General features: G+C 36.9%; 3 protein-coding genes, 1 long non-coding RNA gene and 2 other non-coding genes across 8 annotated transcripts; 2 read left to right on the top strand and 4 right to left on the bottom strand.

Moving 5' to 3' along the window:
• Positions 1 to 1,002: 1,002 nt before the first annotated feature.
• LOC113282561 (gibberellin 2-beta-dioxygenase 6-like) lies at positions 1,003 to 2,810 on the top strand. The gene is made up of 3 exons (XM_026531595.1): positions 1,003 to 1,474; positions 1,610 to 1,931; positions 2,047 to 2,810. Exons 1-3 carry the CDS (start codon positions 1,020 to 1,022, stop codon positions 2,275 to 2,277), a joined length of 1,008 nt encoding a protein of 335 aa, XP_026387380.1. The 5' UTR covers positions 1,003 to 1,019; the 3' UTR covers positions 2,278 to 2,810.
• Positions 2,811 to 3,709: 899 nt separating this feature from the next.
• Positions 3,710 to 6,102, bottom strand: LOC113282560 (transcriptional regulator ATRX homolog). Of its 3 annotated transcripts, XM_026531594.1 has the most exons (4): positions 5,969 to 6,102; positions 5,099 to 5,810; positions 4,585 to 4,832; positions 3,710 to 4,509 (listed from the first exon to the last, which is right to left on the bottom strand). In XM_026531594.1, the coding sequence occupies exons 2-4, from the start codon at positions 5,759 to 5,761 to the stop codon at positions 4,233 to 4,235; spliced, it is 1,188 nt and encodes a 395-aa protein (XP_026387379.1). In that variant the 5' UTR covers positions 5,762 to 5,810; positions 5,969 to 6,102; the 3' UTR covers positions 3,710 to 4,232. The 3 variants fall into 3 exon arrangements, with proteins under 3 accessions (XP_026387379.1, XP_026387377.1, XP_026387378.1); XM_026531592.1 differs by having other exon boundaries at positions 3,710 to 4,832; XM_026531593.1 differs by having other exon boundaries at positions 3,710 to 4,832; positions 5,099 to 5,770; positions 5,969 to 6,060.
• Positions 6,103 to 11,188: 5,086 nt separating this feature from the next.
• On the top strand, positions 11,189 to 12,070 carry LOC113282559. Its single transcript, XR_003327019.1, has 2 exons — positions 11,189 to 11,375; positions 11,656 to 12,070. It is a non-coding gene; the product is annotated as an uncharacterized LOC113282559 (long non-coding RNA).
• A 345-nt stretch (positions 12,071 to 12,415) lies between these two features.
• On the bottom strand, positions 12,416 to 14,531 carry LOC113282558 (germin-like protein subfamily T member 2). Its single transcript, XM_026531591.1, has 2 exons — positions 14,411 to 14,531; positions 12,416 to 13,068 (listed from the first exon to the last, which is right to left on the bottom strand). The coding sequence occupies exon 2, from the start codon at positions 13,024 to 13,026 to the stop codon at positions 12,541 to 12,543; it is 486 nt and encodes a 161-aa protein (XP_026387376.1). The 5' UTR covers positions 13,027 to 13,068; positions 14,411 to 14,531; the 3' UTR covers positions 12,416 to 12,540.
• Positions 13,919 to 14,026, bottom strand: LOC113284908. The gene has a single exon (XR_003328434.1). It is a non-coding gene; the product is annotated as a small nucleolar RNA Z103 (small nucleolar RNA).
• Positions 14,069 to 14,173, bottom strand: LOC113284909. Its single transcript, XR_003328435.1, has one exon. It is a non-coding gene; the product is annotated as a small nucleolar RNA Z103 (small nucleolar RNA).
• Positions 14,532 to 14,985: the final 454 nt, after the last annotated feature.

Here is a 14,985-nt window from a genome sequence, read left to right as displayed (position 1 = left end):
TAGGATTTTTCAATTCTAGCTCGAATCTATCCTTAGTTGCCAACAAATCAAGTTTAATCCTTCTTGTCGTTTCGGACGGCAGATTGCCGTCGCTAACACCCACCGCGTTAACTTTCATCAACATATGAATCTATATCCCATTGCAAAGATGGGTTATTTGTCCCTTCAATCATCCTCAACCCTTCACAATAATTTAGGATTATAGTGTGAATAAAGTAAAATCAAGTTCGCTGACTTACCCGATTTGACAATATTGGTATCCATTATACCAGAACTGAAAAAGAGAACCTTAAAGAAAACGTTTATGGGACATAAAATATGCTTTTGCAACACTAACACTAATAATGCAAAAAGGATCTATCTAGAAAATGTCACGTCGATTGATATTGTTCCTGAAATTTCACCGACTAACATCATAATTTTACTATCTACCCGTTTGAATTTCAATTGTGAAACAATTTAAACCATACAAGTACAAGGTTAACGAACCATTATAAAACTAGAATTTAGAGTTATTTTATAATTAAAAAAAAATTAGTAATTTAATATTAGAACCAGCAACAGACATCAGTTTTTCTCATTCAATAGAGTCAAAAGAAAGAGGTTTGAATTCACACCTTTTTATCAGTTTTCTCCAAAGCCCAAACACATGCTTTGCTCTCTTTCTGGCTTCTCTAAATTCTAGTTGACAGTTTTCAACCAGGGAGCTCTTCAAAAGACACTCTCTTCTTCTGACATATGTCAAGTTTTAGTGCCCTCTTCTTTTGGAATCTTCTCTTTGCATTTTCATGTTCTTTCTTTCAAATTGTTCTCCAAGTCTCACTAGTCTCTACCACTATTCTTCACATCCAACTTGCAAATATATAAACCCATATCCTTCTTAATCAGTGAACACCATCTTACCAGCATCACCTATTTCTACTCCACAAAACTTGACTTGCTATTCTCATCCAGCATTATCTTGCAACTCTTGCTCTTTCCTTTCAAGCTTTATCATCAACTTTCTTTTTTCATAAACCATGATTCATAAGCGATTAACTTCAGACCCACCTCTGCAAGACCAATTGGGAGCATTAGTACATGATTCTTCCAGTGAAGTTCACGCGAAAAAATGTGATTATGTAAGAGAATGCGAACTTCCATTGATAGATCTTGGGGGCTTAATGAGTGGTGACCAGAGAAAAAAAAGAAAGTGTGTGGAAGATATTGCAAAAGCTTCGGCCGAATGGGGATTCTTTCAAGTTGTGAATCATGGGATTAGTCAAGAACTTCTTGAGGAAATGAGACGAGAACAAATGAAGGTTTTTCAGATGCCATTTGAGAAAAAAGCTAGTTGTGGACTTCTAAATGATTCATATAGGTGGGGAAATCCGACAGCTACCTCTTCTAAGCAGTTCTCATGGTCTGAAGCTTTTCATGTGCCTCTGACAAAGATTTCAGAAAAAGATTGCTACGGAGAGTACACTTCTCTAAGGTAACATATTTTGAAACAATGCATATTTCCTATTTTTTCACCTGATGCGGGAACATAGATTTCCCACACCTGGTGTATGATGTGTAAATATCAAATTTGTAACGTGCATAGTAACTGACTTACTTTATCGTGCAGGGACGTAATGGAAAACTTTGCAGCAGCAATGGCGAAACTAGCTCGATTACTTGCTGGAGTTCTAGCCGAGAATCTAGGTCACCCTCAGTCAGTTTTCGACAAAATTTGCAATGATAACACCTGCTTCCTTCGCTTGAATCGCTATCCAAAGTGTGAAATATCACCTGAAATGGTTGGTTTAATCCCTCATACTGACAGTGACTTTCTCACCATTCTGTATCAAGATCAAGTTGGGGGGTTACAGTTGATGAAGGATTCCAAATGGGTTGCAGTAAAACCGCACCGAGAAGCTTTAATTGTTAACATTGGAGATCTTTTCCAGGTAAATTCACTCCGAAAACACCAAAAATCTGCCACAAATTTGGTGCATTTAGCATTTTTCGGTTATTCAACCGTGAATATTAGCCTATTACTGAAAATTAATGTTTTTAATGCAGGCTTGGAGCAATAATGAATATAAGAGTGTCGAACACAAAGTGATGGCTAATGCAAAAATGGAGAGATATTCAATTGCTTACTTTCTATGCCCTTCTTATGATTCCATGATAGGAAGTTGTAAGGAGCCTTCTCTCTACAAAAAATTTACCTTCGGAGAATTCAGAAAACAAGTTCAAGAAGATGTGAAGAAAACGGGACAAAAAATTGGCCTTGCAAGATTTCTGCTTTAAGGGACCATCCATAAATCATACTTCCATTTTCTGACACAAATTAGTTCACGGGTCTTTCAGAACTAAGCTAGAGCTGATTCAGGGGACAAGTTTTCTCATAGAGGAAAAAGCAATCCAGATAAAAATTCTGACCCTGGCAAACTTGAGCTAGAAGTATCCATTTCTCCACTTCCGTCCTACATATCTTTTAAAATATATACCTTCTTAGTAGTACATACATTTTTATATACAAAAATACATATACGCCATAGTTTTATATCCTTCATTTCCATGGACGACTAGTTTAGTAATCTTTGATTTTTTGACAATGCTAATTTCCAGCATAAACATATACAGACAATATCTGATCCTGCCCTGATTATACTCACAAAATTAATTTTTACACTGCACAAGCAAAATAAGGGAATGAAAGATAGGTATATTAAAAGATAGAGCATGTTCAAAAGTTGACTCTTGTGTTGTATTGTTACAATTTGTTAGGAAGTATATATTAATGTAAGTTTCATTTTATTCTATTTATAATACTATATTTTTCATTTTGTCTCTTGTAACAGAAAGTTTATGGTATTAACGGTGTGCCATACTTCAAGGAAAATTTGGCATACAGCAAAAGTACAATCTAATAAAAGTACAAGGAGGGATGAATATTCCAGAGTTGTTTGAACTGTCATCAGCTATTACGGAATGCAAAACAAACATAAAAACAAAAACAAAAAGATCAGAAAGAGATGGTTTTGTAGTTTCCGCTCATTGTATGCTAATAACAATGCACGAAAAGCACAAGGGTTTTACCCACATCTCAGAAAATATAGCAGTAAAATTCTGCTGATTTTCTTCAAAAGAATACCATGAGCATTCACAGAAGTAAACTGGTCAAATTAAAGTAGACATATTTACCTGCCAAATCCGCTCCAATAGATCATGCTTTGGCAGCTCTACTATGGTAGGTTTATCCAGGAGTCTATTGATGATAATTTGACTCGCTTTCTCCTACTCTGCTTATTTCTGCCAGAATCATTGCATGGACATATTTTTTTTCTCAATTCCAATATTCAGCTACATTCGATAAACTGAATGTTCTGAGATACTCTATTTACATACTTTCATCTGTAAATATGTTCAAATCTAGCTTGATACAACAGTCAATAATAGGTTCAGAAAATATAATAGAGCTTAGTTTATGTGAACATGAAAACTAAAAACTTAACCATTGTTGCGAACTTGCATACCGCACGAAGTCCATGCTAAATAAGCTTTCTTATACATCCAATTAAGTTCAAAAATTCAGCTTTTCCGTCACTGAACTTCGAGAATAAATCTCAGGAATAAATGTAACCACACAGCACATGGAATAGACTAAGACAAGATTCAATGACTAAAGACTTTAGAAACGACAAGCATATATGTTTATGCTGACATTGTGAACATTCCATAGAGTATAACAAATTGAAGTATTTATTCAATGGTTAAGAGATAAAATTTACATTTCTGGATAAGATCCACTATTATTAGGCTATTACATGAAGAAAAGAAATCTAGGCAAGAATAGAACACTTATTAACTTCGTGTTACCATAGTGTAACCAGTTATTATGCAATGTGCATTTCATATATATCTTTCTTCGCGAAAATATTTACAAGAATATTGATTATGCCATACCTGGCCACCTTGCGCTGTACAGTGCACACTCCATACATGCATAGGGAACACTGCTGCATGCCATGCCATCCTTGAAGCAAATGATATGATCACTCACATTCATAAAAACTGGGAATCGAGATAACATCTATAGGGCACTTTCATTTGTAGAGCCATGATAAAGGAGAAACAATTGGTCCAAAAGCATATTACTGAGTGTTTCAGACATTCAGTAGCTAACATATCTTAAGTTCCATCTTCACTGTGGTCTGGTTTTGCGAAAATCAATCGATTCGTCGAAGAATCACAAATTTCAGTCAAAAAAACATTGAAACCTTGTCTTTGAGGCTGCTCTTCTTTTTCGTCAGTGGAACTACTTCTTCCCCATAAACTTCACTTTGTTTCTGCTTTCTGGGTTCACAGGCCAAGTTAAAATCCTCTGTAATAGATTCAGACTTTTTCTCTGCAGTTTGGGGTATCCTTAGCAAGGGACCCAGAAAGAGATCCAACATATCTTGAGTAGAATCCCCTGTTCGGCTCTGACTACTAATGATGCCTCCGTCTTCAGAACTCTCCCAATTATTCTTAATGAATGTAGAAGTTGACCTTTCTTTCATACTACTAATGATGCCTCCGTCTTCAGAACTCTCCCGATTATTCTTACTGAATGTAGAAGTTGACCTTTCTTTCATACTACTAATGATGCCTCCGTCTTCAGAACTCTCCCGATTACTCTTACTGAATGTAGAAGTTGACCTTTCTTTCATACTTACTGTAAAATCTTTACTGGTTTGAATGGGTTCAATAGAACTTCTTGAGTCATTTCTAGAGAACTCAAAACTTACTGGAAGTTGGGTAGGTTCAGGATCTTTTGCCGCTGACTGCTGACATTTATTCCCTTCATCAGCTTTTACATACTACAGGAGAAAAAAGGTATGATATGCTTATCAAATCCACAGAGTCATTGTTAAAAGACATTACATACTACTGCACCATCTATAGCGTTAAACCAATATGTCGTGTAACTTGCATTGTTGCACTTAGGACATTTCATGATCATTTAAAATGGCAGGTTTCATTGTTTAACATGCATAGTGCAATCTAATGTAATGAAAAAAGCTTTAAAAACTAATAGTAAGATATAGTTTCTTCATGTAAGTAAAAATAACAACGAGATATTTACCTCCTCAGCAATTGTCATAAGATCTTTGACTGTCAATTCCTCGTCTTCCTCATTTGGTGAAGAAACTAAACTTTCATCTCTTTCACCCACCTTATTAGCTTTCCGGTTCCTCTTCTTTGCAGTAGTGGACAGCTGATTTTTACTTCCAACCTCCTCCTCAGCAATTTCCATAAGATCTTCGATTGTCAATTCCTCATCTTCCTCACTTACTGAAGTAACTAAACATTCATCTCTACCGCCCATCTTACTATCTTTCCGATTTCTCTTCATTGAACAAGCGGACAGCTGAAATTTACTTCCAACCTCCTCAACTCTTTTCCTGGTTCTCTTCTTCCTTAAACCAACATCCTCATCATCATCAACAATTTCGTCGTCATCATCCAAATCCAGCCGTTCTGATGCCGGTTTCCTTTTTCTAGTTCTACATTTTACTAGCACATTCGAATCCATCTTCAATACACTATCCTCAGATATGCCCACCACCTCTTTCTTAGCCAATGGAATTCTCTTAGGCCTTAGAACTTTGGGTGCTTGCTGAATCCCTAAAGTTGATGTCTTTTCATTCTTTTTTTTAGGTTTTTCTGTTTGCTCAGTTCTGGTTGCACCCAACATCCATGATGGCAACTGCCGCTTGTTTCCACCATTAACTTGAACCCCAGACATTGAATTTATCTACAGGATGAGAAAAAACTCACCTTTTTCACAATGATCACTGAAAAAGTTGATGAACATAAACCCTAATGTCAATTTAGTTTGAAATTTTGAAGCTTTTGTCTAGTAATACCAAAAATCAAACCCTAGTTTCAGTCTCTACAAAATTTTCAGTTAATGTTTAAATTGAGATGACAAAATTGAGAGATTATTACTTACATTCTAAAAAAGGAGATGACGCATAGAGTTGGGAGAATTTCCTTTCGTTGATCACCTTCCGAATCCGGTTCAAGGATTGTTAAGAGAAAGTCGTTTGAGTTTATCTATACCATCAGCTTTTGACTTGGGGCAGGCACATCTTATCTGGAATCGTCTGTTCACTCGACATGGGACAGAGCTAGAAGGTGAGGTGATGCCGGTCCCTTCTTGCTGCACTACTACCTCTAGCAACGTGCGACCAGGACAGGCAATAGCTAACGCTTTACCTACAACAAAATTGATATGGCAACTAAAAATAATGCAAATGACTACCTAGGGTTGCACTGTATAAAATTGGACCGCAAATGTTGTTTATTTTTTTAACTTTTAGAAGCAAAAATGCCAGAAGCTAAATTTTTAAAAAAACTCGAAATTAACATTCAGAAGTGAAAATTTTAACTTTTTGTAAAGTAAATTTTTGGTATTTATAACTTTTGGATTGATTTCTACTTCTGATATCCAAACTAACTTTCAACTTTTCGGTTTTCAGAAATCGAAAAATAACTTCTGGATTGTGTATCCGAACAAGTTAGGGAAGCAAAAAATCTTTTCGCTTCTGACTTATTGGATTGACTTTTGCTTCTGGACTTTTATTCCTGACATTTGAAGCACTTATACTTCCGGCAAAAAAAAATCACAAAATTGGTCAACTAACCCAATAACGGCAATTCCTGGGTGAAAAGGACATGTAAAATTTGATACTATTTAAATGGACGAGAATGTAAAAATAGCCAGGATGTAAACAGTTTCATCCTACCCAGAATTTTGGGTGAAAAATACATGTAAAATTCTAAAAATAGCCAAATGAGATATGTAAAAATAGCCAGGATGTAATGAGTGGAGTATCTCATTTGTCGGGTTAGATCGATCTAGATCTAGATTACCGAAATAATCAGATATGGATTTGCAATCAATCTAAGCGGATCTCGCAGAGATACTCCACTCATTGTGAATTGGTTTTGAGTTGGAAGCCCAAATATTTTTATCACCATCCTCTCCATGCTTATGGAGAAAACAGGGAGTCTATGAGTGTTGAATTGGGCCACTAAAGTGACGACACGTCACGGGAATGGAACTGGGGTTGGAAAGAATTTCCGCGTTTTCACACCATGCTTGTTAGTAAAAGATGAATTACATGACCTATCAGAAGTCCAAGTTACGTGTTGAACATTATTCTCTCGGGAGGAGATAATATTCATGTTCGAAGATAGTACGAAATAACGCGATAAAGGTAGTGAGAAATCAAGGAGGTTACACTCAAGTTCGGTCTCCTCCTGCAACTGGTAGGTTATCATCTCTATAATTATACCAAAAATGCATGTGTAAGACAGGGTAAAAATATACTCCCTCCGTTCCTTTTTAATAGGCTGGTTTCTATAAATAAATGTTTCAAAAAATAGGTTTGTTTTCCTAATTGGGAAAATCAAGTGTTACTTTCTTTTCTGGGACCACTTTTCTCTTAACTTCTTTCGATGATAAGTGTCTTGGGGACCATTTCACTTTACATCTTTTGCTGACAAGTGTCATGGGGACCATTTCACTTCACTTCTTTTATTGACAAGTGTCATGAGGACCACTTTCAATGATTAATTCTCTTAATTTCCTTAAATTTCTCTGAAAACAAAATTGGCCTATTAAAAAAGAACGGAGGGAGTACTTTTTAGTTTAGATGTTACTGTTATAGTTTAGTGGTAACAGTCTGTCATACATGGTTCTATTACCTGTTAGGGACTAAGCGAAAATACTTATCATGGGACGAAGGAAAAGATAAAAAAAATTATCCAAATGCGGGACCGAGAGAAAAGGAGAGAGAGAATGACGTGGCGGCCATCCATGCTTCACACCAAAAACACCCCTGCTAATCTATGGTCACAGGAGCTGCCACCTCTTTTCCCGCATCCGGACGATGTCTTTTATCCCGTGTCTAGTGGCTTCCGGGACTAAGCTAAGGTTGTCCTATAAAAACTCTCTGCTTTCCTTGTCAGAACCAGAGCTCGTTTTCCAGTAACAAGTACCGGGTCGAGCGAAGATCAACCGCGTAACGATCTTATCTCCAAAGATGCGGCTAAAGTTTTTACACCGGCTGCCTGCAGGCCTAAGCGCAACTTACCGAAGGCAAGAGTAATTCCTTAACACATTCAGTGTCTTGTTCGCTTTCGGTACAGAGGGTGCAGTGGGCATCACTTCAATGGGATTACGTGTTCGCGACTATTGAGGTGATGTATCCACATATTCTGTGTCCCGGCTGCAGGGCTACTGGAGATCCCCCCATTCACAATCCCGCGAGCTGCAGAGCTACTGGGGGTCTCCCCCATTCACAAATTTTCTATGATTGTTTACATTTTCGCGGTTTAGAAAATCCTACTAATGAAATTGACAAAATTCAAAGGTAATAGGGTCAACACACGTACCTCGTGTACATACCTCCTTCACGTGAATCGCTGCTTTCCACGCATTTCTGTCGAGCGCCAACTCTCTCTCCAAGGCTCGGTCAGTCAGGTCCTGTTTAATCAATTCATCCCATGTGAGTTTCGGTCGTCCCTGACGCTTCATTTTACCTTCCGGCCATGTGATGCGTCCTAACCGAACTGGTGCGTACGGTGGTCTTGTTAATCGTCCCTCACCTATTGCTTACATTTTGACTGCTTGGTGGTCATCTACCTGCACAAATATATTTATTCATATTCAAAGTTAAGTTTAGGATACAATGAAATATTATTCTGATTTCTAAACAGTAGTTTCCAATACATGGTCATAATCTTTCTTTCTTTCCGAGCTGGTGCGTCTGGTGGTCTTCGTTGGAGGTGCCCGAACCAGCGTAACCGATGTTGTGACAGTATATCTTTTACTGGTGCTACCCCAAGTTTCCCACGGACACAATCATTTCTGACTTTATCGCGCCTTGTGTGTCCACATGCCCACCTTAGCATCCTCATTTCCGTCACATGGAGCGCCATGAGGTGCGCGCTTCTAATTGCCCAACATTCCGCTCCGTACAGCATCGTAGGTCTGATTGTTGTTCTGTAGAATTTTCCTTTCAGTTTAACTGGGACCTTACGATTGTAGAGGACTCTAGTCGCCAGTCTCCATTTAGCCCAACCTGATTGGGATCTGTGTCTAATGTCCTCCTTTATGTCCCCATCACTCTGGATCATAGATCCCAGATATTTCCTTGGTACAATCTGGTCGTCAAGTAACAGTTCTCCATAATCCAACCCGGTTTCGTCAAAGTCACACTTCAGATACTTAGTCTTTGTTCTACTGAGTCTAAAGCCCTTCGATTCCAGAGTCTGGCGCCACAACTCAAGCTTACCTTCTATCTCTTGCTTGGACTCCCTAATAAGTGTCACATCGTCCGCAAAGAGCATACACCAGGGGATTTCCCCCTATATATCCTTCGTGACTTGGTCGAGTACTAGCGCAAACAGATACGGGCTCAATGATGACCCTTGGTGTAGTCCAATTTTGATAGGGAAGTCATTCGAGATACCGTCACACGTCCTGAACCCTGTGACCACTCCCTCATTCGAGATACCGTCACACGTCCACCACTGAAGCGATTTTCCTGGTTAGACAGATGATGGAGCGCTATCGAGAACAAATATGCAACCTGCATATGGTCTTCATAGACCTTGAGAAGGCCTATGACAAAGTCCCACGGGAGGTACTATGGTGGGCACTCGAACAAAAGAGGATACCACCAAAATATATATCTCTGCTTTCCTTTTCATCAATAAAATAACAAACCTTCCCATAATCCTTACCAATTTTCTCTTATCTAAAGCAGATTTTTTTGCTTGACTTTTTCGTCTTTCTTTCTTCGATCCTTCTTCGGTTTTTTCCGTTCAATTTCTCTGTTCTTTCTCCGAGAGATTATTGTGCAAATTCTTTTTTCTAGTATATAGACCAATTTGGTACGAAGTACACGTTGTTCATGCGCCAAGGTATTTAGTGATTTCCCACTGTAATCAGCAAACATAAAATTTGTTGAAGTATTTTAATCTAAACACAATATAGTTCGTGGAGTAGTACATAAACATGAAGGTTATTATTGGGACGTCGCACTCCAATAGAGGGGTTTCACTTGGATTCTTAATGTCCAAAAAAGTGGTTGTGGGATATCCTAACACATATACAAAATGTCTAGATTACCCTTTAACTAGAAGTGATTTTACGTCCAGGTTTGGATTAATTCCAACCGTAGAATTTATTTGCATGTAATTTTACGTCCAGGTTTGGATTAGTTCCAACCGTAGAAGCTCATTTTACGTCCAGCTTTCTTTTAGTTCCAACCGTAGAATCCGATTTTACGTCCAGTTTTCTTTTAATTCCAACCGTAAAAGTGATTTTGCGTCCAGGTTTGGATTATTTCCAACTGTAGAAGTGATTTTACGTCCAGGTTTGGATTAATTCCAACCATAGAATTTTATATGTATATAGTTTTACGTCCAGGTTTGAATTAGTTTCAACCGTAGAAGCTCATTTTACGTCCAGTTTCCTTTTAATTCCAACTGTAGAATCTGATTTTACGTCCAGGTTTGGAATATTTTCAACCGTAAAAGTGATTTTACGTCTAGATTTGGATTATTTTCAACCGTAGAAGTTTATTTTACCGCCAATTTTTCTTCCCACAAAAACTTTGCCCCAGAATTCACCAAGTATACAACAAAATTCATTAATTTAATTTTTATCTAATTAAATTAAGTTAAAATTAACTAAATAAGGGTTGTTTAGTCATTACAAAATTATTTGAAATATGGGGTTTTTGATATTACTTATGGGTGACCCATTTTTATCCTATTAGGTGACGTCCCTTTAATGGAATGTGACATTCCAATAATAGCCTTCATAAACATTGTTGTTAGGAAATTGGGTCATCTACCCCAAATATGTCGTATTCTTACCCACTTCTCTTGTGCAAGTCTACGACGACACTTGCTTTCTCACCACTCTTGTTCGTAATAAAAGAGACATTCGTTTATGTCGTGATTAATGACTAGTCAAAAATCCAAGCTGCATTTTTTTTTTTTTGAAATTATGGAAGAAAGCAACAAAGCGAGGTACGAGGACTACAATTGGCTTGACTTGTTCTCCTGCACATCCCTGCTTGTGCTAGAATCAACTCTCTTTATAAATACACCAACAATGCATGCTTTCTTGTTCTACATACAACTTGGCAAGTTTAAGAGATTGCAGTCGTAAAATAAAATTACTCTCTTAGTAAGTGGTTTCACATTTTAATATTTTAATCACGAGTTCGATTAAATCAACCACCAAATTAACGAGAAGAAAAAAAGATGCGGGTGCCTTTCTCTCATGTGTTTCGATTATTATGCCTGATGCTCCTCTTATCTCAAGTCGCTTGCAGGTAAATAATTCATGAACTTTTACCTTGATCCTAGGATTTGATGTAAAATGCACAGTGCAAATGTTGTTCATAATGTAGCTTAAGCAAGTATAGGTATTTGTTTATCTAACAACGCCTAAATAACCATTAAGATTGATCACACCTGCCGACCTGCGGCAACGGATTTTACTTTTGGCGCTATAGATTAAGTGAAATTGAATCTTTTCTCTTTTTCTTGTTGATTTATTGGATGAGAAAAAGAAAAGAACGTGCGTTAATGGTGGACCTTATTGATTTGCAGAAGAGGCAGATTTGCAGATAAGCCAAAGTCACCACCACGAGGCCCTATGAGAGGGCCGCCTTCAGGACGTCCATGAGAACAAAAATGGACTTTGACTCTGGGAGTACGCAATTCTCTTGTCACCGTTTTAGTGAATTAAGATTAATCTTTAATTTACAGAGTCGGATTAGCATTCAAAAAATTGAATTAAATAATTGTTATAGCTCGGTTCTTCTGTAGTATTTCCTTTCGGTTGTCTTTAAGAATTTTCTGTCATCGGATATTATAATCTTTTTTATTTTTCTTTCTTAAGAAACAAATTCTGTGGATTTCCGGTATTGTTGTAAAGGTTAGAAACAAATTCTACGAATTTTTGTAAATGCCAAAAGGAAGAAGCGAGCTTGCCATGTGTTATATAGAAAAAAAAAAAGAATTAGATAAAGGGAATTTCATTGGAATAATAAATTGTTTCAGGCTTAACTTCCAATAACTACAATTTCTAAATGAAAAAGTAAAATTTTGATGGACGAAAACGTAAAAATAGTCATGTAAACAATATACCTACCTATTTTCAAATATTTTTTCTTATTTTTAATTTACATCAGGATGCATCCAGTTTCATCCTCAATTTTTTAAGTTTAAGCATTTCACTAATACTAATTTTCTATCTTTTATTTTTTTTCTTCTGAATTTTGGGATTAATTTTCGCTTCTGGAAATTGAATGACTCAAATTTTAGACGCTTACTGGCAAGGTCGTGGTCATGTAATACAAACATATTCTTGAAACTCAAATTAGGAAATTCAATTCATGAATTTATCAAGTGGACGATGAGTCTCTTATTACTATTACAAACATAGCAGATACAAATACTGTTCATAAGGAAGAACCACATCTGGTGATTTACTTATTTTGTTTGGTTACTAAACTTAGATTTTATGGTAGCAATAATGTTCTCATCAACTTGGAAGTTCTTAGCCAGAATATCATTAGGAATTATTGGGTTTGAAGCAAAGAGAGTATTAGCAAGTAGTGCAGCTCCAGGAAGTTGACTATTGAAAGCAGCTATCACGACAGCCTTCCCCGTTCCAACGTTCTTTAGGAAGTGCACAAGTCCGTGCACAAGTCCTTTAGGAACAATAAACATCTCACCGGATTTCAGAACCTTCGAGTACAAAACATTACTACCACTTACGAATCCAACAAAAACTTTTCCTTTTAGCACAAAATTAGCTTCACTTGCTCGTGGGTGTGAATGAAGTGGGACATTTCCACCAGGAGCGATGTCGACTCGGTTTACCGAAAGACCAAGAGTGTTCACCGCAGGGAAGTTATTCACATCACCAAATCGCACGCCAAACCCTAAAGAATTTGCCGTGCTCGCTTCCTTCATCAAGCCACTATAGAAGAAATCATCTGATGTAACTTCAGACACCTGCAAGGAAACCCATTCAACATAGTTGATTTCGCATTCAAGTCAGCAACACGTCAGTCTTGTGAACCATGGCTTTGTTTCTTCAAGATTTGTTGTGTTAGCAGTTCTGCCAAGTAGATGTATTTGATGAAAAGAAAATTATGTTGCTTACATCGTTATTTATATTGGAATGGAGCTTTTCCCTATGCGAGACTATAGGAACTATGTTGCAAAAATGTGATTGAAAACCAAACTAAACGGCAGCTCTACGCAATGACATGGAAAATTCACTAAAAATTCTAGTGATCAAATTGACGATTTACCATAATAATCAGATAACAACACTAGAGGAATATATTTCTGAATGAGTGAGAGGGACGTGAACCTACCGCTCTCATTTCTACACCTTTTTCTATACTGTAAGAGTGGTGGTTGTTTTAATTGTGGTGCAAAAAATCACAATGCTGATGCTAATATTCAATCCTATATTCTATTTAATTTTCTTTTTTCAAAAAGACATCAACATTGTTACAGTAGTCTTCTTGTATTGCAGCAATTTCTTTGAGTCAGCTTACGGTCTTTGGTTAGGAAATCTGCATATGCTTTGCTGAGACAAGTACAGCTTACTATGCTAGTATTATTTTGTTTAGTAAATCTTGCCAATGCTTTTTGTTGAGATCCGTTAATTACTTTCAAAAGTTCTGAATTTTCCTTTTTACACAAAAATTAACACCATGGAAGCCTGTCTGAACCAAGCTGAACCAATAGACCTTGCTGAATTCACAAGTTCATTCAGCCTCCACATTCTCTAAATAGATTTTGATCTAATATCCAAAAAAATATCATAAAAAATTTCAATTTTACAAGATTTATGGATCAGATTTCTGGCTTGACATTCTCTTTAAAAATAAAGAGAAAATACAAAAGGCGCACAGTATAATCATTGTCGATAAGCTGGGGAAAGGATCATCACTTCCATAAATTCATTCAAAGAAAAAATAATGATAATTAAAATTAGAGATTGGATCAGATTTCTGGCTTGACAGATTCTCTTGATAGAGAAACTTACAAAAAGCGCACAGTATAATCATAGTCGATAAGCTGGGGAAAGGATCATCACTTCCAAATCTCTAGATAAAATCAGAATCAAAACAAGAACAAAAATATGTATACGGATCTGGTTAATTAGACCTTATCAAGGTCTTCATTCTATGGTTACCAAAAACGTAAGTAGATATAGCATCGCCTCATACTCAAAACTCATTAGATTATCGAGAGTTGGTAATCAGTAATACGACGCAGGTTAATTCAAATGTAAATTATAATCAAAACCATATAAAAGAGAGAGATAGAAAATGTTTACCGTCCGTTTTGGGTAGTATTGGAGGTGTTGAGGAGAAGAAAGGTCTGAAGATGTTATTTATAGGATTAGGGTTTGAAAACCCTAAATATCTAGCTGTGCCGCAATTCTCTAAGATGAAGCATGGCTGCTATAGGGAGCAATTTTTTGGCTGGAAGGTAATATTTGGCGAAATTTTCTGGCTGGGGCAATCGCCCCCACTCAAGGATAGTTGACCAGGTCCATTGTGGAAAAGGTCAACTTGCATCTTCCAGTGTTGTTGACCTGCTTACAGGCAGTTGCCGGAAGGCGGGTGAAAATGATTAGTTAAGCGAGGGAAATTCCGAGGAAATTTTCGCGTGGGAGTAAGGGTGGTGGGATCCATTTTACATTGTTCCAATTCAGGGGTAGAATTACTATCCTATATCCTTGGATCTCTTCACGGGATTTTTTTTCGAGATTATCGTTTAAAAAAATGTTATGAGAATTTTAACAAAATGCCACATTTTCGATTGTCGATTTAATAAAGTGCCACCGTTTTTTTAAAAATATATAAAATGACACAACTGTTATAAATTCCGTTAAGGCCCACCGAAATT

This window comes from Papaver somniferum, chromosome 5 (assembly GCF_003573695.1).
Source record: "Papaver somniferum cultivar HN1 chromosome 5, ASM357369v1, whole genome shotgun sequence".
NCBI lineage: Eukaryota > Viridiplantae > Streptophyta > Magnoliopsida > Ranunculales > Papaveraceae > Papaver > Papaver somniferum.
This window is presented reverse-complemented; position numbering and strand designations above follow the sequence as displayed.

What these genes read in the sequence shown, in the direction of transcription:
- LOC113282561 (XM_026531595.1), top strand. Translation starts at nt 1,020, where the DNA reads ATGATTCATAAGCGATTAACTTCAGACCCACCTCTGCAAGACCAATTG. An exon ending in GGAGAGTACACTTCTCTAAG is followed by an intron (nt 1,475 to 1,609) that starts GTAACATATTTT and finishes TTTATCGTGCAG; the next exon opens with GGACGTAATGGAAAACTTTG. An exon ending in ACATTGGAGATCTTTTCCAG is followed by an intron (nt 1,932 to 2,046) that starts GTAAATTCACTC and finishes TTTTTAATGCAG; the next exon opens with GCTTGGAGCAATAATGAATA.
- LOC113282558 (XM_026531591.1), bottom strand. Translation starts at nt 13,026, where the DNA reads ATGAAGGAAGCGAGCACGGCAAATTCTTTAGGGTTTGGCGTGCGATTT.
- LOC113282560 (XM_026531592.1), bottom strand. Translation starts at nt 5,761, where the DNA reads ATGTCTGGGGTTCAAGTTAATGGTGGAAACAAGCGGCAGTTGCCATCA. An exon ending in TTATGACAATTGCTGAGGAG is followed by an intron (nt 4,833 to 5,098) that starts GTAAATATCTCG and finishes TTTCTCCTGTAG; the next exon opens with TATGTAAAAGCTGATGAAGG.